The sequence below is a fragment of the Nycticebus coucang genome, chromosome 6, assembly GCF_027406575.1.
Source record: "Nycticebus coucang isolate mNycCou1 chromosome 6, mNycCou1.pri, whole genome shotgun sequence".
NCBI lineage: Eukaryota > Metazoa > Chordata > Mammalia > Primates > Lorisidae > Nycticebus > Nycticebus coucang.
Window position 1 is genome coordinate 42,645,850 of NC_069785.1, and position 27,298 is coordinate 42,673,147.

Consider the following 27,298-nt stretch of genomic DNA (forward strand, 5'->3'; position numbering starts at 1 on the left):
CTTTCAAATTTCAAAGGATCTCTCAGTTATGGGGAGGAAAGGCAGTGAAAATATCTGCTGCTGCCTGTGTTGGTGCCACTATAAGTAGGGAGATAGGGAGGCTCAAGTCAATTTAATGCAGCTTTTGGCTGGGGGGTGTTTGAGACAGAATCTCACTACACTGCCCAGGCTAGTGTGTCCTGGCTTTAGCCTAGCTCACAGCAACCTCAAACTCCTAGGATCAAGCGATTGTCCTGCCACAACACCTGGCTAGTTTTTCTTTTTCTTTTTTTTTTTTTTTTTTTGTGGTTTTTTGGCCGGGGCTGGGTTTGAACCCGCCACCTCCAGCATATGGGACCGGCGCCCTACTCCTTGAGCCACAGGCACCGCCCAGTTTTTCTATTTTGAGTAGAGACAGGAGTCTTGCTCTTTCTCAGAGTGGTCTTGAACTCCTGAGCTCAATGGATCCGCCCTCCTCAGCCTCCCAGAGTGCTAAGATTACAGGTGTGATCCTCTGTGCCCAGCTCAAGTTTATTTTTATTTCAGAATATTATGGGAGCATAAACATTTTGGTTACATAAACTGCTTTTGTATAGTTTGAGTCAGTTACCCATTAGTTGTATGAATTTACCCATCCTCTCTTCCTCCTTCCCTCTCTTTCTCTTTCTTTCTTTCTTGTCTTTCTCTCTTTTTTTCTCTCTCTCTCTTTCTTTCTCTCTTTCTCCTTTTCTCTCTCTCTCCTTCTCTCTTTCTCCTTTCTTTCTTTTCTTGGACTCTTACTCTGGCTAGGTGCAGTAGCATCTTTGTAGCTCACTGGAACCTCAAACTCCAAGCCTCAAGCAGTCCACCTGCCTTAGCTCCTGAGTAGCTGAAACTATAGGCATGGCCACCATACCTGGCTAATTTTTCTGGGTTTTTGTAGAGATGAGGTCTTGCTCTTGCTCAGGCTGGTTCTTAAACTCCTGAGCTCAAGCAGTCCTTCCACATTGGTCTCTCAGAGTGCTATCATTACAGGCTTGAGCAGATGCGCCTGGCCTACCTTTTGTTTTGTAAGTAAATTTAAAGATGAAGAATCATGTTGCCTCAGCAGCACATATACTAAAATTGGATATAGAGAAGACTAGAATGCCCCTGTGCAAGGAGGACATGCAAATTCGTGAAGTGTTCTGTATTTTCTCTACTTGGACTCTACCTACCAATAGCAAACAATGTAACCTAATTGTACCCTCATTAATCTGAAATTTTAAAAAACAAAAATCTTTCATACAAAGTAAAGATTACAAATCAGGGACTGAAATAAAAGTAGCCTTGACAGCGTCCCTGGAAAGTAGGTACCACGTAAAATTTATAGAATTTCTAAGTTTATGCACTTTACCTCATTTCTTCCATTTTTCTTCTGTGGAATTCTGTCTTAACTAATCAAGACTTCTAATTCAGATCTTACCTAAAGTGCTCCGTTTCTGGATGACTTTTTAAATTAATTTTATTTATTTTTTGAGACAAAGTCTCACTTTGTTGCCCTCAGTAGAGTGCCCCAAGGCATCATAGCTCACAGCAACCTCAAATCTTGGGCTCAAAGTGATCTTCCTGCCTCAGCCTCCCAAGACAACACCCAGCTATTAGAGACAGGGTCTCACTCTTGCTTAGGCTGGTCTTGAAATCCTGAGCTCAAGCAATCCAACTGTCTTGGCCTCTCAGAATGCTAGGATTTTCTTTTTTTAATACATTTTATTGAGAAAGAGGGCATGGGAACCGGGTGATTAAGGGTGGGTGGAAGGAGGGACTGCAGCTCTGGATCCTTAGTGAGCCCTAGAGCCCCAAGCAGTGTCGCATCCTCATCCCACTGCCATGAGCACCTACAAGGTGGTGCTGATCCAGCACAGCAAAAGCACTTGGAACCTGGAGAACCACTTCAGGTTGGTATAACATTTTTTTTTTTTTGTAGAGACAGAGTCTCACTGCACTGCCCTTGGGTAGAGTGCCATGGCGTCACACTGCTCACAGCAACTTCTAACTCTTGGGCTTACGCGATTCTCTTGCCTCAGCCTCCCGAGCAGCTGGGACTACAGGCGCCCGCCACAACGCCTGGCTATTTTTTTGTTGCAGTTTGGCCAGGGCTGGATTTGAACCCGCCACCCTTGGCATATGGGGCTGGCGCCCCACTCACTGAGCCACAGGCGCTGCCCAGGTTGGTATAACATTGACCTAAGCCCAGCAGGCCACAAAGAGGCAAAGCACGGCAGGCAGGCGCCGCAAAATGCTGGCTATGAGTTTGATATCTCCTTCACCTCAGTGCAAAAGAGCAATTTAAACACTCCAGATAGTGCCAGATGTCATTGACCAGATGTGGCTGCCTGTGGTGAGGACTTGGCACCTCAGTGAATGGCACTGTGGTGACCTGACTAGCCTCAATAAGGCGGTAACTGCATCCAACCACAGTGAGGCCCAGGTCAAGATCTGAAGGCACTCCTATGATGTCTTCCCATCTCTAGTGGAGCCTGACCACTCCTTCTATAGCAATATCAGTAAGGATCATAGGTATACAGATCTTGCTGAAGACCAGCTACTCTCCTGTGAGAGTCTAAAGGACACTATTGCCAGAGCTCTGCCCTATTGGAATGATGAAATAGGTCCCCGGGTTAAGGAGGAGAAATGGGTACTCACTGCAGCCCATGGTAACAGCCTTAGGGGCATTGTCAAAAAACTGGAGGGTCTCTCTGAAGAGACTGTCATGAACCACAGGTGTGGTCCCACCGATTACCCTCCCCCCTCCCCAAAATGTTGGTTCTTATGTAATAGCATCTCAATCTGGATGCAACTGGAATATTCCCATAGTCTACATGAATTGGACAAGAACTTGAAGCCCATCAAGCCCATGCAGTTCTTGAGGGATAAAGAGACGAGAAAAGCCATGGCTGCCCAGGGCAAGGCAAAGAAGTAAAGGCCAGCAAACAGAATACACCAAAGGAACACCCTTTCCACCCTTCTATTCCGTACATCTCCCTTGTACATGTTACACTGACCACATTGGAGACATAAGATGTAGCTGCAATGGGAACAAGTGGCTCCCATTTTTATCTTAGTCACTTTGTTTTTTGTGTTTGTTTTTGAGACAGAGTCTCACTTTGTCACCCTTGGTAGAGTGCCCTGTCATATCTCACAGCAACCTCAAACTTCTGGACTTAAGCAATTCTCTTCCCTCAGCCTCCCAAATAGCTGGGACTATAGGCACCAACCACAATGCCCAGCTATTTTTAGAGATGAGGTCTTGCTCTGGCTCACCCGCCTTAGCCTCCCAAATGTTGGGATTATGGGCATGGGCCACTGTGCCCGACTCTCAGTCACATTTTTCTCCTGTATCTACTCCTTTCATACAGTCTAGTCAGAATAGCACCTCTGGGCAGGGGGTTCTTAGTCTAGGCTAAGGGAAGACTCCTCTTATCCAAGAGTTGATAGTAATTCACCAGAAGGAGGGATGAATGGCAGCCAAAACCTCCAGAGTAACCTTGTTTTTCCTAAGGATATTCTTGGGACCCTTAATGGGAGGGGTTTCTGGTAGGGGGCAGTTTCATGTTTGTCAGTTCTATGAGAAAAATCAATCACCTGCAGAACTTCTCAAAAATATAGATTTCTAGATTCACAGTCTAGGTCTTAGACAACAAAAATTGTTTTATCTCCAGAATTGAGTGTATCTGTTTTATTTTCATACCACAGAATACACTGGGATGGTATATAATAAAGCCACAGTGATAGATACAGGAGTGAAATGTTGGTTCGTCCTTTATTATTAAATTATAGCTGTGTACTTCAATGCAATCATGGGGTACAATGTGCTGGTTTTATATACAATTTGAAATTTTTTTTTTTTTTTCCAGTTTTTGGCCAGGGCTGGGTTTGAACCACCTCCGGCATATGGGGCCAGTGCCGTACCCCTTTGAGCCACAGGCGCCACCCCAATTTGAAATATTTTCATGAAACTGGTTAACATAGCCTTCACGGTATTTTCTTATTGTGTTAAGACATTTATATTCTACATTTTGCACGTACCCTTGTAAGATGCACCATAGGTGTGGTCCCACTGATTTCCCTCCACCCAGCCTCCCCCACTCCCCAAAATGTTGGTTTTTATGTAATGGCATCTCAATCTTAGTCCCATAAGGTATTTAAGGAACTTTGACCTAGAAATTCATTGTAATTTTTCTTCTAGGTAGAATGGGTTTGTGCTGTTGGCCTTGCTTAGTTGCAGTAGACCTTGCTAAAAATAAGCTCTCTTCCTGTATTTTACACGTAACTAAAATTTCCACTGGAAAGAAAATTGACCAAAAAGCTTATTCTTTTTTTTTTTTTTTGTAGAGACAGAGTCTCATGGTACCGCCCTCGAGTAGAGTGCCGTGGCGTCACACGGCTCACAGCAACCTCTAACTCTTGGGCTTACGCGATTCTCTTACCTCAGCCTCCCGAGCAGCTGGGACTACAGGTGCCCGCCACAACACCCGGCTATTTTTCTGTTGCAGTTTGGCCAGGGCTGGGTCCGAATCCGCCACCCTCGGCATATGGGGCCGGCGCCCTACTCACTGAGCCACAGGCGCCGCCCCAAAAAGCTTATTCTAAACTAAGTATTTGTCACCTTGTTTTTCTACCCGTCTGCAATAGCATCTATAGGAGGTAACAAGTATAGAGGTATCAAGCAAGAATAAAGAGCTGATAACAAACAGAAAGGAGAATATAATCACTTGCAATCAAATTTGGTTTATTTCAAGTTCGTACCAAAATATATCCCAGCCAGCTCTTCAGATCATCATTTTATAGTTTCATAAACCCTATGCCACTATCCTTTCAGGAGCTTCCAGGACAACTCAAGTGGTCCAGCCCAAGAATATAGGTAGAATCCACATGATAGGAGATAAGGCGGCAATATCCATCTGCTGCTCTGACTTCTTTTATCCCAGTAGGTAGTGATCTTAGGACTGTGTATATATGTGTTGAATATTAGTGAAAAATACTAGAGAACAGCAGATTCTGACCTTTGTTCCTGTAGGTTTTTGAAGTCCATACACCTCACCAGCACGGTGTTGCTCCTTCATTCTCTCAGCTCTAGCAGCTGTAGGGCTCTACCATTCTTATTCTGGGGGCAGGTGCTAGTTTAGTCTTGATTTTTTAAGAATTTGCTTAAGGGGAGAACAACAGACCCAGGCCATAAATACTTCCCCAACTTTAGATTAGGTAAGAGATTAGAATAAATTAACTGATCAACAGAAGATAAATTGGGGAATGGTAGAGGGTAGCAGTCTGCCCCAGGAGTCAGGACACTCTCTAACCCAGATGATCTCAGTAAAGTATAAGGAAGAAAGGCTTGATTTTTCCCCTTAAACAGTGGTATCACTCAAGTCATGAAGGCCATTGAAATGTGATTATTCTGCCAACATAACTTGTAATTCTTCCAGGTCCTTCTGGAAAGCTGAATCCTAGGGAGAGAAAGAGAACAAATCCAGGACTCAGAATTTAAGCCAACATTTTCCCACACCCACTGAAAAATGAGAAGAGGGGCACTTTGCTTTGTTCTTCAGCTCTGTTATACTCTGTCTTCTAATTTTCCAGGATAGCTGGAGCCTTTGAAACCCATTACCCCTAGCTTAGAAGGGCATCCTTGCTATAGGGTAGAGACTCTTGCCTAGAGAAATAAGAACTTGCAGCAGTTCTCAACCACCTAAAACCCAGTTACTCAGGAGGCTGAGGCAAGAGGATTGCTTGAGCCCAAGAATTTAAGGTTGCTGTGAGCTATGATGCTACAGCACTCTACCCAGGGTGACAAAGTGAGACTGTCTCAAAAAGTAAATAAATAAAAAGCTCTTCTAAACGTACTACCTCCTTAGTGACATCCGGCAGTTCCAGGGCCAACTTCATCCACCATCTAGCTTCAGAGGTATTCCCTAGTTCTCTGTAGCACTGAAGAGACAACAGTGAAAAACCGTGTAGAAATATCAGAAGACTAGATGGGGATGGTGTGTTTTCAGGAGTACCCAGAAATATTGACAACATAAATACTCATTTATGTTTAAGTAGACATGTGCATTTACCTTGGAAATATATATCCTTCCTGCTTTGGAAAATCCTGGCTGTAGTTCTTCAGCCTAGAGAAGAAGGTATTTCAGTTAAGTTCCCAGATTTGGACAGCGCCTGTGGTTCAGTGGGTAGGGCACTGGCCCCATATACCAAGGGTGGTAGGAGGTTCAAATCCACCCTCGGCCAAATTGCAACAAAAAAATAGCCTAGCATTGTAGCAGGCGCCTGTAGTCTCAGCTACTCAGGAGGTTGAGGCAAGAGAATCGCCTAAGCCCACGAGTTGGATGTTGCTGTAGCTGTGATGTCACAGCACTCTACCGAGGGCAATAAAGTGAGACTCTGTGTCTTAAAAAAAAAAAGAAGAAGTTCCCAGATTCAAATCAGGCTGAAGTTTATTAAATGGAGATTTCTAGTCCCCAGACTGATTCATTGGTGGGGTCTGGCAATAAGTTCTACAGGTGATTCAGATTTTCCCACCAAACAGGCAAACTGCCCCCTACCAGAAATCCCTCCTATTAAGGGTCCCAATAATGGCCTTAGGAAAAACAGCCAATGTTTTTGGCTGCCATCCATCCTTCCCTTCCCTGATACCTTTAGGAAGCTCTGGAGGGCATCCTGCACAGTGGCATTGAGAGGGTTTTCAAGCAAGGCTGTGGCAGTTTTTTTTTCTAGCCAGCTCAGGTGAGAGACCTGCCACCAAAGATCAAGATGTGAATAAAAGGTTTTAAAGGTTGTTTATCCTAAGGAATGCTGAATATTCTGTACTAAAAACAAGCAGAGTCAAACAGAGCGGGGTCCAGCCACCAATAGCACCAATATTCAAAGGAATTGGTATCTGAGGCAGACAGGCTAAAGACCCTGTAGAACATCAGTCTTGGAATGCAGCTCACCTGGTAGGACCACCTGCCAAGAAGAAAGTGAGTCATGGGATTTTCTGGCTGGAGAGCAATGGCTTTGTCCACATGCTCCTGAGAAGAAAATATAAATAAAAACTAATATCAGACACCAGAGTAGCTAAAACAAGAGGCAAGTAAGCCTCTTCTAAGTGAGCTGGGAAGAAGCGGGAAATCTGGAATAGGCCAGCACAAGGGAAAGAGGAACTGGTCCTCACCTTGAAGCTAAAGCCACTCTGGATGCGCCTCTGGATGCCCTCATGCTCAGCCAGCTGACCACAAAGCACTGCATACCTAAGGGGAAAGCAGCAGCAAGCTCAAGGATAAGGGCTGGGTACCATCACTGCAAGGAATGGATGTCCCACCCACAGGCTGGTTACACTGTCTCCTGCCCCTCCACCTCTCTTCATAATTCCCTCTCTTATAAATTCCCTCTATATAATTCCCTCTCTTCATAAACTTTAATACAGTGGTAGGCTTACAATTCTCTAGTATATCCTAGGTACAAAAAGGCTGAGTTTTAGGAATATTTAGGCAACAAGAATTTAAGGTTGCTGTGAGCAAGGCTACTAGCCTAGGCAACAGAGCAAGACTGTCTCAAAAAAAGAAAAAGGCTGGGCACAGCGGCTCATGCCGGTAATCCTACCACTCTGAGAGGCTGAAGTGGGCAGATCACTTGAGCTCATGAGTTTGAGACCAGCCTAAGAACAAAACCCCGTCTCTAAAAATAGCTGGGCATTATGGTGGACACCTATAGTCCCAGGTACTTGAGAGGCTGAGGCAAGAGGATCAATCACTTGAGCCCCAAAATTTGAGATTGCTGTGAGCAGTAACACCACACCACTTAACCCCAGGACAACTGAGTGAGACTGTCTCAAAAAAAGAAAAAAAAAATTTCAGGCAAGGTCTCAGTCCAAATCTCCAAATAAACACTTTCTCATGAATAGTACAGCCACAGGTATAAAAACCTGAAAAGTAATAATCAGCACCAAAGTGTAAGAGACCTCAGTACATTGCTTTTTGTCTTCTAAGTAGACACTAAAAAGAGGGTCTTAGTAACCTTGGAAGTATACCTAATATCACTGGAACTTGGAAAGAATGTCTTAGTACACACAAATTGAGAGGGGATACTTAAGGAATTTTTAATGGTAACTTGGAAATCCTTGCCATCCCCCAACCCCAACAAACCACCCAGCTTCCCATCTTCTATCTTCAAAAACAAGGTTCTAACACCCCATGCCCTAAACACTGTTCCTAGAAGCACAGTTCACATCAGATCAGTATCAAACCAGATCCAAGTTGCTTTTTCATGTATTTCCTAAATATCTGGGGTGTATTTGTGTCAGATACTTCTGGAGGCTCATTTCCATGTTTAATCCAAACAGCTCTGCCTCAGGAATACCCTAGAAAGTGTGAAGACAATTTTCATCTTTTGGAGCTCAGGGAAGCAGTGACACCCAAGAAACGGGTACTACAAAGTTTTGGCAACTGATAGAAAAACAGAGCCTCTCACATAGCTCACAATCTGAGGGTGGAAATATGGAAAGGAACATTTTCACTAAATCACTGAGATGCTGGAACCAAGACCCAAGACATGAGTTGGCCCTAACCTATGCAAGTTGGCAGAAGTTTGCCTCACATGAGACCATAAAGAGGCCTGATAGTTTTTTTTTTTTTTTTTGTAGAGACAGTCTCACTTTATGGCCCTCGGTAGAGTGCCGTGGCCTCACACAGCTCACAGCAACCTCCAACTCCTGGGCTTAAGCAATTCTCTTGCCTCAGCCTCCCGAGTAGCTGGGACTACAGGCGCCCGCCACAACGCCCGGCTATTTTTTGGTTGCAGTTTGGCCAGGGCTGGGTTTGAATCCGCCACCCTCGGCATATGGGGCCGGCGCCTTACTGACTGAGCCACAGGCGCTGCCCGAGGCCTGATAGTTTTTATAAGCTAATAAATTGACCACTAAACTCCCTGGGGTGAGCTCACATCCACTTTTCCTCATGCAAACCAAGCAAAGAAGCCAAAGTCCACCACCAGCCAGAGATCACAGCTAGGGAAAAGAAGAGGTTATACAAGGCAGGAGAGCTGCAAATTGTCCCAGCGGCCCTGAGGAGCCAACAACTCATACAAGTTTTGTAGCTGAAATGACTTTTACAAAGCTATTCCTTTCTCCAAGTCCCCATCAGAAGAAAGCTTGTTATCCTCCTCGCCTCATACCCAAGGAATCTCCCAAAGAAAACTTCCTTGGTTGGCTGGCGGGAGGTAGGGTGAGGCATGTGGAAATACAAGGCTGAGCTCCCTATCCTGGTTCCTTGGGCAAATACCTCTGGCCAGAGCAGAGCAAGGAAAGGGCTTTTCTCTACTCTGGCCCTTAATGGCTCTTCCTAGAACCCTGCAGCATGTTATTACCACTGGTGACATTCAGCACTCTCCTCCCCTTTCTCCAGAGCAGCCTCTGCTTCTTCTTTTCCTGTAAGACAAAGGTAGATGCAGAATTGATGCGGGCTCCCAGGCATAACTCCACAGGAAGAGCTGTGGGAAGAATGACTACTTTAGTTCTCACCAATCCCTATCCAGCTTGGACACAGTTGTGAACTGGAACAAAATGAAAGGCTGCATACTGCTTATAAGGGATAACTTCTGCTTCACCTCAGCCTCCCCATTTGTGTCATCAACAGCCCCAGCTACCCTGAAGCGAATTTTAGCGTTTCAAATAGGAAAAGGACCTAACAATAATCAGAAACTTCCCCAACAGACATTTGGAGGGCTTTTGATCTGGGACCTATGGACCTATCTCAAATTGTATGAAATTTTAAGTATATGTGCAATTTACTGGAGAGAGGGTTTGCCTCTTTGACAAAGTTCTCAGAAGGATCAGTGATCCAAGGACATTAATCACAGCTCTAGGCCAAAACTCCTCAGGAGCCAAATGGACTGAGGTCTGACCAGAGGTGACTTTTGCTTAGTCTTACCAAGTTTTCTATGTTAGTCATCCAACAAAGAAGTCAAAGCCCAAACATGGAAAGCCCTGACAAAGGTCCCTTACAGTATCAAAGAGGCTGGAACCTACAGGCTTGAAATTGAGGGCTGCCGGCGCCTGTGCCCTGCAGGAAAGAACATACTGCAAAATGGACTTCTTTGATTAAAATGGAGAAGGCTTGGGAAGGAACATGGAGAAAATGGAACAAACGTAATGTGGTAGGTGGTGGCCTGGCTAATCTGAAATATCTCATTACAGTGATAATTATGGTATAAACGTTTACTTTTTTTTTTTTGAGACAGTCTCAAGCTGTCACCCTGGGTAGAGTGCTGTGACATCAGAGCTCACAGCGACCTCCAACTCCTGGGCCCAAGCGATTCTCTTTCCTCAGCCTCCCAAGTAGCTGGGACTAAAGGCGCCTGCCACAATGCCCGGCTATTTTTTGGCCTGGGCTGGATTCACACCTGCCAGCTTCAGTGTATGTGGCTGGCGCCCTAGTCGCCTGAGCTACAGGCACTGAGCCAATGTTTAATTTTTTAAGACAACTGATGCTGTGAAGGACTCCACATCCCCTTTCCCCAACAGAAGGAACATATGGCCCCACCAGTGAGGGACACTACCACTTTGGGCACTTTTCTCTGCCCCCTTCAAAGCACTGTCTCCCTAGGAAAGTAACAGCAAAGAATGAGATGAACAGGCTCAGCACCTGTGGCTCAAGCGGCTAAGGCACCAGCCACATACACCTGAGCTGGCGGGTTCGAATCCAGCCCGGACCCGCCAAACAACAATGACAGCTACAACCAAGAAATAGCCGGGCCTTGTGGCAGGCGCCTGTAGGCCCAGCTACTTGGGAGGTGGAGACAGGAAGACTCGCTTGAGTCCAGGAGTTGGAGGTTGCTGTGAGCTGTGATGCTACAGCACTCTACCCAGGGCGACAGCTTGAGGCTCTGTCTAAAAAAAAAAAGAGGGTGGCACCTGTGGCTCAGTCGGTAGGGCGCTGGCCCCATATATCGAGGGTGGCAGGTTCAAACCCAGCCCCGGCCAAACTGCAACCAAAAAATAGCCAAGCGTTGTGGCGGGTGCCTGTAGTCCCAGCTACTCGGGAGGCTGAGGCAAGAGAATTGCTTAAGCCCAGGAGTTGGAGGTTGCTGTGAGCTGTGTGAGGCCACGGCACTCTACCCAGGGCCATAAAGTGAGACTGTCTCTACAAAAAAAAAAAAAAAAGAATGAGATGAACAGTTCTTACCAAGCTAAACAGACAGTGGGGGTGGATTAAGATATGGCCTGAGAACCCAAAGAATGCCTGCCTCCAGCCTTTACAGAGAGAAAACTGATGAACTTTAGACCCAACAAAGATGGTTGTGGTATTTTTTTTCTTTGAGACAGAGCCTCAAGCTGTCACTCTGGGTAGAGTGCTGTGGCATCACAGCTCACGGCAACCTCCAACTCCTAGGCTCAAGCGAGTCTCCTGCCTCCACCTCCCAAGTAGCTGGGAGTACAGGTGCCTGCCACAATGCCCGGCTATTTTTTTGGTTGCAGCCATCATTGTTGTTTGGCGGGCCAGGGCTGGATTCGAACCCGCCAGCTCAGGTGTATGTGGCTGGCACCTTAGTCGTTTGAGCCACAGGCACCGAGCCGTGTTTTTGTTTTTTTTTTTTTTAAACAGGATCTCACTCTGTGTCCCCTAGGCTGAAGTGTAAATGGTGTCATCATAGCTTACTGTAACTTCAAATTCCTGGGCTCAAGCAATCCTCTTGCCTCAGCCTCCCCAATAGCTGGAATTATAGACACGCACGATCACACCCAGCCAATTTTTCCATTTTTTGTACAAAGACTGTCTCACTCTTGCTCAGGCTGGTCTCCAACTCCCGACCTGGCTTTAAGCAATCCTCCAACCTCAGCCTCCCAATGTACTAAGATTATAGGCACAAGCCACTGTGGTTTGGGGCATTTTCTTTGTTTGTTTGAAACAAGAGTTTGATTATGTCGCCCTCCATAGAGTGCTGTGATACCACAGCTCACAGCAACCTCATGACGTCACAGCTCACAGCAACCTCCTCCAACTCCTGAACTTAGGCGATTCTCTTGCCTCGGCCTCCAGAGTAGCTGTGACTACAGGCACCCACCACAATGCCCAGCTACTTTTTGTTGCAGTTTGGCCAGGGCCAGGTTCGAACCCACCACCCTTGGTATATGGGGCTGGAGCCCTAGCCACTGAGCCACAGGCACCGCCCAGCAACCTCAAACTTTTGGGCTTAAGTGATGTTCTTGCCTCAGCCTCCCAAGTAGCTGGGACTATAGGTGCCCACCACAATGCCCATTTTTTTGTTGCAGTTGTCATTGTTTTAGCTGGCCCTATTTTAGCTGTTTAAAAAAAAACAATAACAACACAAAAAAACAGGCACCTGTGTTAAATCACCATGATATGCAGATAAACAAAGACTGCTCTCTTCCTCAAGAGGCAGAAACAAAGGTCCTTGGGAGCTGGAGTTTGTCCCTAATAAGTAGCTGAACCACAACTTCTCTACAGCCAGCATCTTGATGGTTCTTCTAGACCCCAACGTGGAACAGCTGCACCTCCAGAATCAGCCAGTCACCTTCCTACCAGAAACCTATCAGCACTTACCATTTAAGGCATATGACTTCTTCTCGCTCACCTCCTCAGTGAGCTCACACATGTCACTGTAGGCCCGGGCCAGACGCCAGAGAAAGTCTTGCCGGCTTCCATACTGCAGACCAAACAGAAAAGGGTAAGGCCTCTTTTCCCTCTGGAGAATGGGTGCCCTGGCCTTCCCATACCCTAGGTTCGCATTTCCAAGCTACTGTGTTACAAGCACTGACATCAGGTCAGCTTCTATGCAGTGTCCCCCCTACTCCACTGCTTCCCATGTGCGGATAACAGAAGACACATTGTCTCTAGCCAATAGCCTGCATAATCGCAGGGCAAGGGCATTCCGGGCTAATACTGCCAGAAGGAAAAGTCAACTCCAAGAAGATGTCATGAGGTATAGCAAGAGGTCTTTTGCTGACACAAGGAAAAAATGTGGAATTGCCCAAAAAAAGGGAAAATTCTAACTTTTGAGGGGGCACTTACTACACCTGGGTATCAGTTTTGTCAGTGAACCTGAGATGTAAACTTCAAGTGAGAATGGCCACTTGGGCTCTGCCTCAAGGGAAGCAAAGGGAAAAAAAGAAAAAAACCAATTCTTTGCACATTTTCCCCATAGAGAGGAAGGTGGAGCTCTTTTTGCAGTATCTCTACAAGAGGCAGAGAACTACATTCCCCCTCCCCAGCGGGGAAGCAGCTATGCAGCAGGCAGTACACTTCTTGGCATCCACACTGGACCTCCTTAGAAGAGGATACACAATCTGGATAGGTGCAGAGCTGGCCATTTCCCTTCCCATGTCATCTTGCAGGGTCAGTAACCACATGGACCTTCCTTCATCCCCTGGGGGTCTTTAGCTGAGGGAGGGAAGTGAGGGGCAGCAAACAGGCATCTGGACCCTCACCACCAGCTTATTATTGAGCAGCAGCTGGAAGCCCTCCCGTTTGCTCTGCTCATTGCCCTGGTGCAGCTCGTCCGCCTGCTGCAGAAGGGGCAGCACATCCTCCAGGCCTGAGGAATCTCCAGCCTCCACAGCACTGTGCTCCAGACCCGATGTTGCCTCCACCTCCAGCTCCAGAGAATCCTTTCTCCCCATCTTCACAGTCTCACAGCTCACTTCATCTTCCCCATCCTCACTCTCCTTGTCAGAGTCCCGCTCATAGTCAGACTCAGCATTGGCTGTTGTATAACTGGCAGAGAAATATAAGTGACAGGATCAAGGGAGGGGATTATTCAGCTCAGAGCCTCAAGGGCCTATACCCCACCCCCAAAGAAGGACTATGTTGTGCTGTCAAAGCATCAAATAACAATCATCTCTACATTGTAAGGGCAGAAATTAGTCTTCAAGGGAAAGCTTCCAATGCTAACTATGGGCTAGGAAATTGATCTGGGACGGAAAGAGTAGCCCACCAGCTGGAGGGCTGTGAGAGTCCGGACCAATATAAAAACCCCTTGCTTAGCTACCACTAAATCTACCAGAATACAAACCAAAAAAGCCTAAAAAGGTTATGTACAAAATGCTGCCAGCAGTGGTGTTTACAACTAATTGATCACAACCAGATACAGATTGCTTTCTTCCTTCTTCACTCCCACTCTTTCACTTGACTAGCCTTAAAAAACAAACAGGCTCGGCACCCGTAGCACAGTGGTTATGGTACCAGCCACATGCACCAAGGCTAGTGGGTTCAAACCCAGCCCAGGCCAGCTAAACAACGACATCTGCAACAAAAAAATAGCTGGGCATTGTGGCAGGTGCCTATAGTCCCAGCTACTTGGGAGGCTGAGGCAAGAGAATCACTTAAGGCCAAAAATTTTAGGTTGCTGTGAGCTGTGACACCACAGCACTCTACTGAAGGTGGGACATAGTGAGACTTTATCCCCTCCCCCCCAAAAAAAAACACCAAAAAATAAATTAAAAAGTGTTGTCAATAGATCTCTTAGGAGTAGAGAAATTAAAAATAGTTTTTCTTCTAAATTTTGATAACATATGATTGCTTCAATGAGATATATTCTTTTTTTTTTGAGAGAGTCTATGTTGCCCTCAGTAAAGTGCCGCGGCATCACAGCTCACAGCAACCTCAAACTCTTGGGTTAAGTGATTCTCTTGCCTCAGCCTCCCAAATAGTTGGGACTATAGGCACCCACCACAACCCCTGGCTGAGATATATATTTTTTATAAATAAAAATGTTTAAGATAGGCCAGGCATGGTGGCTTGCATCTGTAATTCTAGCACTCGGGGAGGCTAAGGCAGGAGGATCACTCAAGCTCAGAAGTTTGAGACCAGCCTGAACAAGACAACAGCCTGTCTACTAAAAAGAAAAAATAGAAAAATTAGCCGGGCATAGTGATGCACACTGTAGTCCCAGCTACTGGTGAGGCTGAGGCAGGAGGCTCATTTGAACCCAGAGTTCGAAGTTGCTGTGAGTTAGGCTGACGTCATGGCACTCCAGCTTGGGCTGCAGAGTTGAGACTCTTATCTCAAAAGAAAAAAAAACAGGACTTCCACGCACACTGAAGATGGCGGCAGCTGTGGGCAGGTTGCTCCAGGGCTCAGTTGCTCGACACGTGAATGCCATCCCTTGGAGCATTTCTGCTCCTACAGCCCTTAGGCCTGCCGCTTGTGGAAGAACACATTTGACAAACATATTGTGGTCTGGTTCTAGTCCAGCCTTTAGCACCAGTTCCTCATACCATGCACCTGCTGTCACCCAGCATGCACTCTATTTTAATGGTACAGCCGTTGTCAATGTGGAGTTCAAAGACCTAAGCCTTGATGACTTCAAGGGAAAATATTTGGTGCTTTTCTTCTATCCTTTGGATTTCACCTTTGTGTGTCCTACAGAAATTGTTGCTTTCAGCGACAAAGCCAATGAATTTCATGATGTAAACTGTGAAGTTGTTGGAGTCTCAGTGGATTCCCACTTTACACATCTTGCCTGGATAAATACACCAAGGAAGAATGGTAGTTTGGGCCACATGAACATCGCACTTCTGTCAGATTTAACTAAACAAATTTCCCGAGACAACGGTGTGCTGTTAGAAGGTCCTGGTCTTGCACTAAGAGGTCTCTTCATAATTGATCCCAATGGAGTCATCAAGCATTTGAGTGTCAATGATCTCCCAGTGGGCCGAAGTGTGGAAGAGACACTCTGTTTGGTGAAGGTGTTTCAGTTTGTAGAAGCCCATGGCGAAGTCTGCCCAGCAAACTGGACACCAGATTCTCCTACAATCAAGCCAAATCCGACTGCTTCCAAAGAGTTCTTTGAGAAGATAAATCAGTAGATCACCCCATGTGTACCTTCTCATGCAAGAGTAGAAGCGCAGTTGGAACCGGCTTTTAGCATTTCAGAGATGAACCAATTATGCTTGTATTCATAAATATTTCCCTAAATATTTGGTTTTGTAATGCTAGCTAAAGCTTTTAAAATGTGGTTAGTCGCTAATATGAAGAGTTCTTTATTGGTAACATCTTGATGGCTAACTAGCTAGTTTCTACAGAATGTTTAGTTGAGATCTTGTCTCTAAAGGATAAAGGAAATGCTCTTTTTTCTTAGCCTTACTTAAACCTTTGTCTACACCAAAGTAGTACAACAAGCTTTGCAAGCTTCTGATCAAGGGTCCTGAAATTTTCTCTTTGAATTTCTTTGCATTACACCAAATCATCTTTTAAGGTAATGAAAGTCACAGTTTAAGTTATTCACATCAACAGTCTAATTTAACTCTCACAATGGATGTATGTGTGATTGAAACAAACGTGAATCATGTTATTAAAAAACCACAGCAACTAAGTGACTTAACTGATCATGTGGGATCCTCATCCCTGAGATTAATAGTTCACATAGTCATTTTACTGATTTTATTCATTAACTAACTTAGTGTCTACCTATGTTTCTAGGTATTGATTAGGTGTGATATAAAGGATATTTATTGAATCCAGAGATTGCATTTTGAAATTATTATAATTATTTTCTTTCTTGAAATGTTTATTGTAAAATATATAATAAAAACAATTTGCATTTCAACACACACAAAACAAAGAAAAAACAAAACAACAACAAAACCCCAGAAAAATAATGTTTAAGATAAAAGCCTTAGGATGTTAGTGGAACTGAGATCCTGAGCTAGTCTGATTATCAGGCTAAGAGTTTGTTAATTGCTTTTTCTTTATCAGCCAAAGACATTTGCTGAACTAACAAGCATGGGTGTCAGCCTCTGAGGCCAGGGGTAGCCACACATATGTACATTTTCTTTCTCAAACTTATATCTCTGACCCAAATCAAAACCAAACTTAAATCACAATAGGAGTAGACCTTGGGAACCTTGGGAGTATGGAAGGAGGTAGTATAGGTACTTTATAGCTGAAAGCAGGAGAGGAAGAAAATGCAGGCAAAACCCCTTGGGAAGGCATTTCTGGGGCTTCTATAAGCCATGTGGAAGCAGTCCCAACCCTGACACACCTACTAAAGCAGCAAAGTTTCTCTTGGATCTTAACTGCCACCAGCATATCTTCCCTAACTGCCAACTAAATCAGGCAATAACTGAGCAAGCTTGAAGACATGACTTCTAGCTGCCAGAAGCAGAAACAGAGAGCTTTCTAGACTGAAGTAAAAGCAGGGTCTGTCAGAGCCGGAAGGTCCTAAAGCATAGAGAATATATCTTAGTAATAAGCCTTCCTCATTCCTGAAATAAAAGCTAAAAGTAGGAGCCCTATGGCTAGCGCAAAACAGAACTGAAGGAGAGATGAGGGAGATACCTACAAGTAAAGTAAATATAAGACAGCCTAAATTAGGGCACGATGCTGTAGGCAGAAGTGCTATCTTCCTCATCCAGAAAACCTTAAATTCCTATACAACAAGACTGTAGGCTCTGGAAGGTACCAAGTGAGCACCCACACCTGGTCCCCCTTCCATGCTGATTGTGTTCTTAGAGAGGAGCTTTAAGTGACATCTTAAAAGAGGGTCCCAAGAACATCTACTACAAGAACTTGTATTTAAAACCGTCCTGGGGGTCACTATAGCTCAATGGTTAGGGTGCCAGCCACATGTTCCAGGGCTGGTGGGTTCAAACCTGGGCCCAGGCCTGCTAAAAAAAAAAAATAGCCAGGGGCGGCGCCTGTGGCTCAGTCGGTAAGGCGCCGGCCCCATATACCGAGGGTGGCGGGTTCAAACCCGGCCCCGGCCAAACTGCAACCAAAAAATAGCCGGGCGTTGTGGCGGGCGCCTGTAGTCCCAGCTACTCGGGAGGCTGAGGCAAGAGAATCGCTTAAGCCCAGGAGTTGGAGGTTGCTGTGAGCTGTGTGAGGCCATGGCACTCTACCGAGGGCCATAAAGTGAGACTCTGTCTCTACAAAAAAAAAAAAAAAAAATAGCCAGGCATTGTGATAGGCAGGCTCCTGTACTCCCAGCTACTTAGAGAGGCTGAGGCAAGATAATTGCTTGAGGCTCAGCGCCTGTACTCAATGGTTAGGACACCAGCCACATACACCGAGGTGGGTGGGTTTAACCTGACCAGGGCCTGCTAAAACAGCCAAATAGCCAGGTGTTATGGCAGGCACCTGTAGTCCCAGCTACTCGGGAGGCTGAGGCAAAAGAATCACTTAAATCCAAGAGTTTGAGGTTGCTGTGAGCTATGATGCCACAGCACTCTACCGAGGATGACAAAGTGAGACTCTATCTCAATAAAAAAAATAAAAATAAAACCTTCCTAGCCAGGCATGATGGCTCACGCCTGTAATCCCAACACTAGGGGAGACCTAGGTAGGAGGATTGCTTGAAGCCAGGAACTCGAGACCAGCCAGGGCAACACAGGGAGACCACGTACGTATCTACAAAACAAAAAAATCTGCTGGGCTCAGTGGCATATGCCTGTAGTCCTAGCTACTTGCGAGACTGAGGCAAGAGGATCATCTGAGCCCAGAAGTTTGAAGCTACAGTAAACTACGATTATACCACTGCACTCCAGGCTCCAGAATGAGATTTGATCTCAAGAAAAACAAAACAAAAAAAACCTTCCTAACTCCACCTTGTTTTGGGGGTGGGGGACTAATTGGTTTTTGGAGACAGAGTCTTATTCTGTTGCCTGGGCAAGAGAGCAGCGGCATCACTATTGTTACTGGAACCTTAAATTCCTACACTCAAGCAATCGTCCTGTCTCAGTCTCCCAAGGAGCTGGGACTACAAGCATGCTCTACCATATCTGGCTAATTTTTTTTTATTTTTTATAGAGAGAGAGTCTTGCTTAGGCTGGTCTTAAACTCCTGACCTCAAGCAATTCTCCTGCCTTGACTTCCCAAAGTGCTAGGATTATAGGGGTTAACCGCAGCACCTAGCTTCACCTCGTGTTTTAAGAGGTTATCCAAGTATCTTTCCCTTTTAGCAGTTTGCATTAAAAACTAGAAATTAAAAGGGCAAAGAAGGGCGGTGCCTGTGGCTCAGTGAGTAGGGCGCTGGCCCCATATGCCAAGGGTGGCGGGTTCAAACCCAGCCCTGGCCAAACTGCAACAAAAAAATAGCCGGGCATTGTGGCGGGCGCCTGTAGTCCCAGCTGCTCGGGAGGCTGAGGCAAGAGAATCACGTAAGCCCAAGAGTTAGAGGTTGCTGTGAGCCGTGTGACGCCAGGGTACTCTCCAAGGGCGGTACAGTGAGACTCTGTCTCTACCAAAATAAATAAATAAATAAATAAATAAAAGGGCAAAGAAAAGTCAGATCAGATTTCACAACCAAACTGGGTAGTAATAAGCAAGAAAACCAAATCAGAGTCTACTCTACCCAGCTAGGCACAAGGCAACCTTGAGAAACTCAGTGATTGGCAGGCACGGTGGCTCACGCCTGTAATCCTAGCACTCTAGGAGGCTGAGGCAAGTAGACTGCCTGAGCTCACAGGTTCGAGAACAGCTTGAGCCAGAACAAGACCCCATCTCTATAAAATAGCCAGGCATCGTGGTGGGTGCCTGTAGTCCCAGCTACTTGGGAGACTGAAGCAAGAGAATCACTTGAACCCAAGAGTTCAAGGTTGCTATGAGCTATGGAGCCACAGCACTCTACCAAGGGGGACAAAATGAGATTGTCTCAGAAAAAAAGAAAAGAAAAAGAAACTCCAACCGAACCTGTCCCAAATAAGAAAACCAAATCAGAGTCTACTCTGCCCAGCTAGGCACAAGGCCAAAATGGTAAATGGTTTATCTAGAGTGGAATGCTTGATTCTCTTCATTTCTCTTTGCTAGAAGAGAGGGAGACCCTATTCACTACTGAGTTGAGTACTGCCTCAATGGATCAGTTCACAATACAAATCTCTCTGTACCTTCGGCACTCCTGGGGAAGGACCACTTATTCCGGCTAGAGCACAGGCATCCCCACAATCTCCCATGGCCCCTGAGCCAGAAGGAAAGTTCTGCAATGCTGCCATCCCTTTGAGTCCTAAAGTATGGAGCTCACAGACCCAGAAGATATACAGAGATCAGGAGAGGCCTTTCTACCACCTACAGAGTGAGAGCTGGCAAAGCCTGTTGAGTCAGGGAGGCTCCAGTGAGGCTGGCACAGAAAGGACTTTTATCACACCTCACTTCAAGGAGCTCTGCTTCACCAATCTGAAACCCCACTGCCTGGCATCAGCCTCATGGACTTCTGGGGTCTCATCAGACGATAATCATGTTCCAGGGCTACTGCATTTACTCCATTCTCTCACACCTTCCACCTCCCACACTACCAAACCAGCCCTTGGAGAAAACCACCTATTGTTTAACACTCTCTGAGGCTTTTGAGATCTGATAGGGACAAGAGGGGAACCTTTGAAAAGGTCCTTTGGACTTGTGTACTCAGGAAGAACGCAGTGTTCCCACAATAGACTGGAGACCCAGGCACCCTCTGAGCTAGGAGGCCCAGCTACCCTACTCTATTCCTTTGATGAGAGGCTGGTAATCAAGCACTTACACACATATCCCCTCCTCCTTGTAATTTTCCTTCAAGTCCACCTAAACTCCATTAGAAGGGTGAGTGTGAGGGTTCAAACAAAGATAATCAGGCGTATGGGCCCTGACCCTGAGAGGTTCTCAGTGGGGTGGGGGGGAGTAAGACCCAACCTAAACAAGGATATAAATCCCCAGGGAATGAAGAGGAAGATGGCACAGGCAATCCCTCTTAGTTGACCTCCCTGGGAAGGCTTACCGAAGGAGCTAATTTTTAAAGTAAGTTGGGTCTGACAGGGTAGGAACTCAAGCTGTGTTTAGTACAATGCCCAGGGAACACACTCGCAGATGACCACAGTGATTCAGCCTCTGCCACATTCGGTCAATCTCCTGGGAGCTCAAAGTTGTTATTTGATTTAGAAGAATGTGGTAATAGAGCCTTCAGTGAAATGAGGCAACCCATCAAATCTCAGCCCGTAATCCGTCTAAGACTATCTCCTTACCCCAGGGCCCACATGTTCAAAACCATTTCAGAGTTTGTGGACTTCTCCCAGAATCCCCCTTCAACCTAAATAGCACTCAGCATGGCAAAAAGAATTATTCACCATGGCCACTGCCAGGCTAGCAACCAGCTAAATCACAGAGTGTTGCATCACCACTGGCTTTCACACGCCACAGGATCAGTCACGGGGCTGAGCCTTTTAGAGCAAAATTCAAGCCAGCCTAGCTGGCTATGTTGATGAGCACCTGTAGTCCCAGCTATTCAGGAGGCTGTTTTGGCAGGATTGGTTTAGCCCAACTGAAGGTTCCAGTGAACGATAATGGCATCACTGCATTCTAGCCTAGATGACAGAGCAAGACCCTGTCTATTAAAAAAAGGGGGGGGGGGCAGCGCCTCTGACTCAGTGAGTAGGGCGCCATCCCCATATACCGAGGGTGGAGGGTTCAAACTTGGCCCCGGCCAAACTGCAACAAAAAAATAGCTGGGCATTGTGGCAGGTGCCTATAGTCCCAGCTTCTCAGGAGGCTGAGGCAAGAGAATCACCTAAGCCTAGGAGATGGAGGTTGTTATGAGCCGTGTGACGCTGCAGCACTCTACCAAGGGCGATAAAGTGAGACTCTGTCTCTACAAAAAAAAAAAAAAATGGGGGTGGGGGGGGGGGAGAAAGCCACTCTTCCCATCAGGGTAGGTGGCAGCCCTGCCCTGCTCCCATAAACTTGGGAACTCCAGTGAGCCCCCAACAGTGAAGCACCCCCAAGTGTCCCTGGTTAACCACTGACTCTTAACAGATCCTAGAAGTTTGCACAACTTCTTTAAATTACCATTATGCTGGGAGACTGAGGTGAGAGGATTGTATGAGCTCAGGCATTTGAGACCAGCCTGGGTAAAAGCCAAGACCCCATCTCTACTAAAAATAGAAAATCTAGCTGGGCACAGTGGATCATGCCTGTAATCCTAGCACTCTAGGAGGCCAAGGCAGGCAGACTGCCTGGGCTCACAGGTTCAAGACCAACCTGAGCCAGAGCAAGACCCTGTCTCTAAAAATAGCAGGGCATTGTGGCAGATGCTTGTAGTCCCAGCTAACTTGGGAGACTGAGGCAAGAGGAACACTTAAGCCCAAGAGTTTGAGGTTGCTGTGAGCTATAATGACATGGCACTCAACCCCAGAGCACTGAGACTATCTCAAAAAAAAGAACAGAACAGAACAGAACTATCTGGGCATGGGGGTGGGTGCCTATAGTTCCAGCAACTCAGGATTGCCTGATCTCAGGAGTCTTAAACTTGCTGTGAGCTAAGCTGACACCATGGCCCATAGCACTCTAGCCTGAGTAACAGAATGAGACTGTCTCAATGAATGAAAAAAAAAAAAAAAACCCACCAGTATGGGCCTTCAGTTCTACTTCCTGATCTCGGGCAGAGCTGTGATTTCTCCTTTTGTTCTACCCCTTTACAAAGCTTAATTATCAATTCCCCACCCAAGGGACCTGCTTCCTTGGGTTGTGGAGATGTTCTTTAAGTCTCAGTGCCTACTAATACCTACTTCATCCTCTCTTTTCAATTCTTATATGTCAAATATCAATTTCATTTTTGTCTTCTTCTCTAACGCAGCCTCTGCAATCATCTCTTGGCCCACAGCCATTTAAGTAAATTGAACAGAAAATGGCCACTTCTGCTAGCCTTTGAGAATATAGATAATAGGGATTAGACAACCCAGGCAATGGTAGTTAAAAAAGGAAGACTTGGCTCAGCAGCCATAGCACAGTGGTTACAGCACCAGCCACGTGCATCACAGTTGGCGGGTTCAAACCCAGCCAGGGCTAGCTAAACAACAATGACAACTGCAACAAAAAAAATAGCCAGGCTTTGTGGTGGGAGCCGGTAGTCCCAGCTACTTGGGAGGCTGAGGCAAGAGAATCATATAAGCCCAAGAGTTGGAGGTTGCTGTGAGCTGTGAAGTCACAGCACTCTACCAAGGGCAACATAGTGAGACCCTGTCATAAATAAATAAATAAAATGGCAGACTTAGAGCAGCGTTCCTCAAACTACGGCCCATGGGTCACATATGGTGGTGTGAATTGTATTTGTTCCCGTTTTGTACTTCAAAATAAGATATGTGCAGTATGCATAGGAATTTGTTCATAGTTTTTTTTTTTTAAACTATAGTCTGGCCCTCCAACAGTCTGAGGGACAGTGAATTGGCCCCCTGTTTAAAAAGTTTGAGGACGCCTGACTTAGAGCATTTCACCAAGACTCCCTTGTTTCTTTTATTTTATTTATTTATTTTGAGACAGGGTCTCACTTTGTCACCCTCAGGAGAATGCCATGGTGTAGTAGCTCACAGCAGCCTCAAACTTTTGGGCTTAAGCGATTCTCTTGCCTCATCCTCCCAAGTAGCTGGAACTACAGGCGCCCGCCACCATGCCTGGCTATTTTTTTTGTTGTTGGTTAGCAAGGCCCCCTCCAGGTTCGAATCTGCCAGTCCTGGTGTATGTGGCTGGCGCCCTAACCAGTGAGCTATGGGTGCCAAGCCTGCTCCCTTTATTTCGGTAGGCACCTGTGAAGTAATTGAATTCAGCAGGGGTGACCAATGGCAGTCACATGGAAAAGGAGAGTACAATCATATGCCACACAACAAAGTCTCAGTCATATTGAATGGTAATTGCATAAGATTATAACAGAGCTAAAAATTCTTAGCACCTAGTTTTAATGCGCATATATTTTTTGTATACTCCAACTTATAAAAATAAGTTAACTATAAAAGAGCCTCAGGCAGATCCTTCAGGTGGTATTCCAGAAGAAGGCATTTATCATAGGAGATGACAGCTCCTGCCCCTGAAGACCTTCCAATGGAACAAGATGTTTTGGTTTGTTTTTTTTTTTTTTTTGTAGAGAGAGTCTCACTTTATCACTCTCGGTAGAGTGCTGTGGCATCACACAGCTCACAGCAGGAACAAGATGTTGAGGTGGAAGATAGTGATACCAATAGTCAAGGATGTATGCAATAGAAAGGCCTGGGCTAATGAGAGTGGTGGTGTTTTTGTTTTTGTTTTTTTTTTTGTAGAGACAGAGTCTCACTGTACCACCCTCGGGTAGAGTGCCGTGGCGTCACACGGCTCACAGCAACCTCTAACTCTTGGGCTTACGCGATTCTCTTGCCTCAGCCTCCCGAGCAGCTGGGACTATAGGCGCCCGCCACAACGCCCGGCTATTTTTTGGTTGCAGTTTGGCCGGGGCTGGGTTTGAACCCGCCACCCTCACCATATGGGGCTGGCACCCTACTCACTGAGCCACAGGCGCCGCCTGAGAGTGGTGGTGTTTTGTTTTGTTGTTTGAGACAGAGCCTCAAGCTGTCCCCCTGGGTGGAGTGCTGTGACATCACAGCTCACAGCAACCTCCAACTCCTGGGCTCAAGCAAATCTCCTGCCTCCTCCTCCCAAGTAGCTGGGACTATAGGTGCCCGCCACAATGCCTGTCTATTTTTTGGTTGCAGCCATCATTGTTTGGTGGGCCCGGGATTTGAACCCGCCAGCTCAGGTGTATGTGGCTGGCGCCTTAGCGGCTTGAGCCACAGGCACTGAGCCTGTAGTATGTTTTTGTTTTTTTTTTTTTTTTTTGGAGACAGAGTCTCTCTTTGTTGCCCAAGCCTAAGTGCAGTGGCATGATCATAATTCATTGCAACCTCAAACTTCTGGGTTCAAGCAATCCTCCTGCCTCAGCCCCCAGAGTAGCTGAAATTACAGACGTGCACCACCATGACCAGCTAATTTTTCTATTTTTTGTAGAGACATTAGCTTGCTGTATTGCTCAGGCTGGTCTTGAATTCCTGGCCGTAAGGGATGCTCCTGCCTCAGCCTCACAAAGTGCCAGGATTACACAGCGTTGAGCCACCATGCCCATTTGTGTCTAACAGTAGCATTTTTTACACCTATTATGCCACAAATTCATACATAATAGGTTCTAGAACCTTACAGCCCTTTGTACAGGTTCTCACATGTGCTACGTAGTACACCTATTATGCCATGAATTCACAGAGAATGGTTCCAGCAGCTCAGGGTCCTTTCCATTGGTTCTCACAAAGTATGCTTCCCTGAGTAGAACAGGCTGATACTTCATTTGAATCCAGACCTTTCTCTTTGGCCTCCTTTTTCTCATTTTCCTTCAGGTATTTCAGGAAACTATCTTAGCTCTTATTTAATATTGCTGGATATTCACATTAATCCTCTTGGCAAGAATCTCGCCCTTATTTGTTTACAATAATGCCAACAGCATGCTGGGTAACATTATAGACTCTTCCAGTCTTGTCATGGTAACGTGTGTGTAGATTCACAGGTATGTGGGCAAAGGAACAACTCCCTGTTTTCTAAAAGGCCTAGAGAATATGCATCAGGTGCCTCTCCTCTTTCCCTTTGTGTTCACCACTTTGGTTAATTACTGGAAGATGGAATGTCTGACTGAAAGCCCTGTGTGTTAGTTTTTAACAACAACAAAAAAAAGTTTTAAAGGGGGGCAAAAGAGATTAAAAATAGAAAAAAGCACAAAGATAAAGATATAGGGCAGCGCCTGTGGCTCAAGGGGTAGGGCCCATATGCCGGAGGTGGCGGGTTCAAACCCAGCCCTGGCCAAAAACCAAAAAAAAAAAAAAAAAGATAAAGATATAAAGAAATACTTTTGTACAGCTATATAATGCATTTTGTTACAAAAGAGTCAAAAATCTTGAAAATTTTTTGTTTATAAAGTAAAAAAGTTACAGTAAGCTAAGGTTAATTTATTACTGAGGATAAATATTTTTATGAGTTTAGTATAGCCTAAGTCAGCAGTTCTCATCTCGTGGGTTGCAACCCCTTTGGTTTTCATCCAGCATATCAGATATTTACATTACAATTCATAATAGTAGCAAAATTACAGTTATGAATTAGCAACAAAAAATAGTATTATGGTTGGGGGTCACCACAACATGAGGAACTGTATTAAAGGGCTGCGGCATTAGGAAGGTTGAGAACCACTGGCCTAAGTGAACAGTGGTGTACAATGTCCTAAGCCTTCAAATTTACTTGCCGCTCATTGACTGACCCTGAGAAGCTCCTACAAGCTCCATTCACAGTAACTGCCTTATACAGGTGTAACTTTTTTTTTGGTGCAGTGGTGTCACGTCAAAGCAACCTCAAACTCCTGGGTTCAAGTGATCTTCTTCCCTCAGGTGCCTGCCACATGCCCAGCTAATTCTTTTGTTTTTAGTAGAGACATTGTCTCCCTCTTGTTCAGGCTGGTCTCAAACCCTTGAGCTCAAGGGATCCTCCCACCTCAGCCTCCCAGAGTGCTAAGATAATAGGTGTGAGCCACCTCACCTGGCCAGGTGCACCATTTTTAAATTTTATTTTTTGTAGAAACAGGGTCTATGTTGCCCAGGCTGGCCTCAAACCCCTTAGCCTCTGAAGTACTGCCACCACACCCAGTTCATTTTTTCAATCTTTTTTCTTTTTCTTTTTTTTTTTTCTTTTTGAGACAGAGTCTCACTTTGTCATCTTGGTAGAGTGCCGTGGCATCACAGTTCACAGCAACCTCAGACTCTTGGGTTCGAGTGAGCTTCTTACCTCACCTCCCACAATGGCCAGCTCATTTCTTTAATCTTTTATACTGTACCTTTTGTCTGTTTAGATATATAAATACTTAGTTTGTTCCAATTGCCTACAGTATTCAGCACAGTAAAATACTGCACAGGTTCATATACTAGAAGCGACAGGCTAGACCATCTAGCCTAGATGTACAGTAGGCTGTACCACCTAGGTTTGTGTAAGTACATTCTATGATGTTTTCCCAACAAATTTCTCAGAACATATCTCAATCAACCAACACATGACTATAACATTATTCTTAACTTTCTTAGAAAACCAAATGAAGAAAAGGAGAACACAGTAGTCCAAACAAGGTTGCAGTTACTAAGTAAGATGTGCTGAACAAACTGTTCCATTATGCCTCAGGCCTTCCCTGGGCAGTGAGTCATGGAAGCTCAAAGGGAAGAACTCCAAAAGGCTATATGCTACATACCTTCCTATAAAAACCCTCACATCCGGGCGGCGCCTGTGGCTCAGTCGGTAGGGTGCCGGCCCCATATACCGAGGGTGGCGGGTTCAAACCCGGCCCCGGCCAAACTGCAACCAAAAAAAAATAGCCGGGCGTTGTGGCGGGCGCCTGTAGTCCCAGCTACTCGGGAGGCTGAGGCAAGAGAATCGCTTAAGCCCAGGAGTTGGAGATTGCTGTGAGCTGTGTGAGGCCACGGCACTCTACCGAGGGCCATAAAGTGAGACTCTGTCTCTACAAAAAAAAAAAAAAACCCTCACATCCCCTAGTAACCAAGCTATTCCTCAGATCACAG

The 27,298-nt window shown here is 45.7% G+C and overlaps 2 protein-coding genes and 2 pseudogenes across 4 annotated transcripts in view; 3 read left to right on the forward strand and 1 right to left on the reverse strand.

The window, feature by feature from the left end:
* Positions 1-1,055: 1,055 nt before the first annotated feature.
* On the forward strand, positions 1,056-1,155 carry LOC128589428 (uncharacterized; annotated as a pseudogene).
* A 672-nt stretch (positions 1,156-1,827) lies between these two features.
* LOC128589019 (phosphoglycerate mutase 1-like) lies at positions 1,828-2,920 on the forward strand (annotated as a pseudogene).
* A 1,788-nt stretch (positions 2,921-4,708) lies between these two features.
* The window catches only part of RMDN3 (regulator of microtubule dynamics 3), a 28,706-nt gene continuing 6,116 nt past the window's right edge, over positions 4,709-27,298 (reverse strand). For 2 of the 3 annotated variants that reach the window (XM_053595877.1, XM_053595876.1), the window contains exons 5-13: positions 13,424-13,709; positions 12,540-12,642; positions 9,343-9,403; positions 7,154-7,229; positions 6,933-7,010; positions 6,634-6,732; positions 6,057-6,110; positions 5,845-5,925; positions 4,709-5,444 (exon numbers count right to left, since the gene is read on the reverse strand). In XM_053595877.1, coding sequence (XP_053451852.1) covers positions 5,391-5,444; positions 5,845-5,925; positions 6,057-6,110; positions 6,634-6,732; positions 6,933-7,010; positions 7,154-7,229; positions 9,343-9,403; positions 12,540-12,642; positions 13,424-13,709 — 892 coding nt within the window. In that variant the 3' untranslated portion in view covers positions 4,709-5,390. The remainder of the gene's footprint in view (positions 5,445-5,844; positions 5,926-6,056; positions 6,111-6,633; positions 6,733-6,932; positions 7,011-7,153; positions 7,230-9,342; positions 9,404-12,539; positions 12,643-13,423; positions 13,710-27,298) is intronic. The other variant, XM_053595878.1, reaches the window with a different exon arrangement.
* Positions 14,670-17,567, forward strand: LOC128589018 (thioredoxin-dependent peroxide reductase, mitochondrial-like). Its single transcript, XM_053595889.1, has one exon. The coding sequence runs from the start codon at positions 15,038-15,040 to the stop codon at positions 15,800-15,802; it is 765 nt and encodes a 254-aa protein (XP_053451864.1). The 5' UTR covers positions 14,670-15,037; the 3' UTR covers positions 15,803-17,567.

Excerpts from the sequence above, each read along its gene's own strand:
- LOC128589018 (XM_053595889.1), top strand. The coding sequence starts at position 15,038 with ATGGCGGCAGCTGTGGGCAGGTTGCTCCAGGGCTCAGTTGCTCGACAC.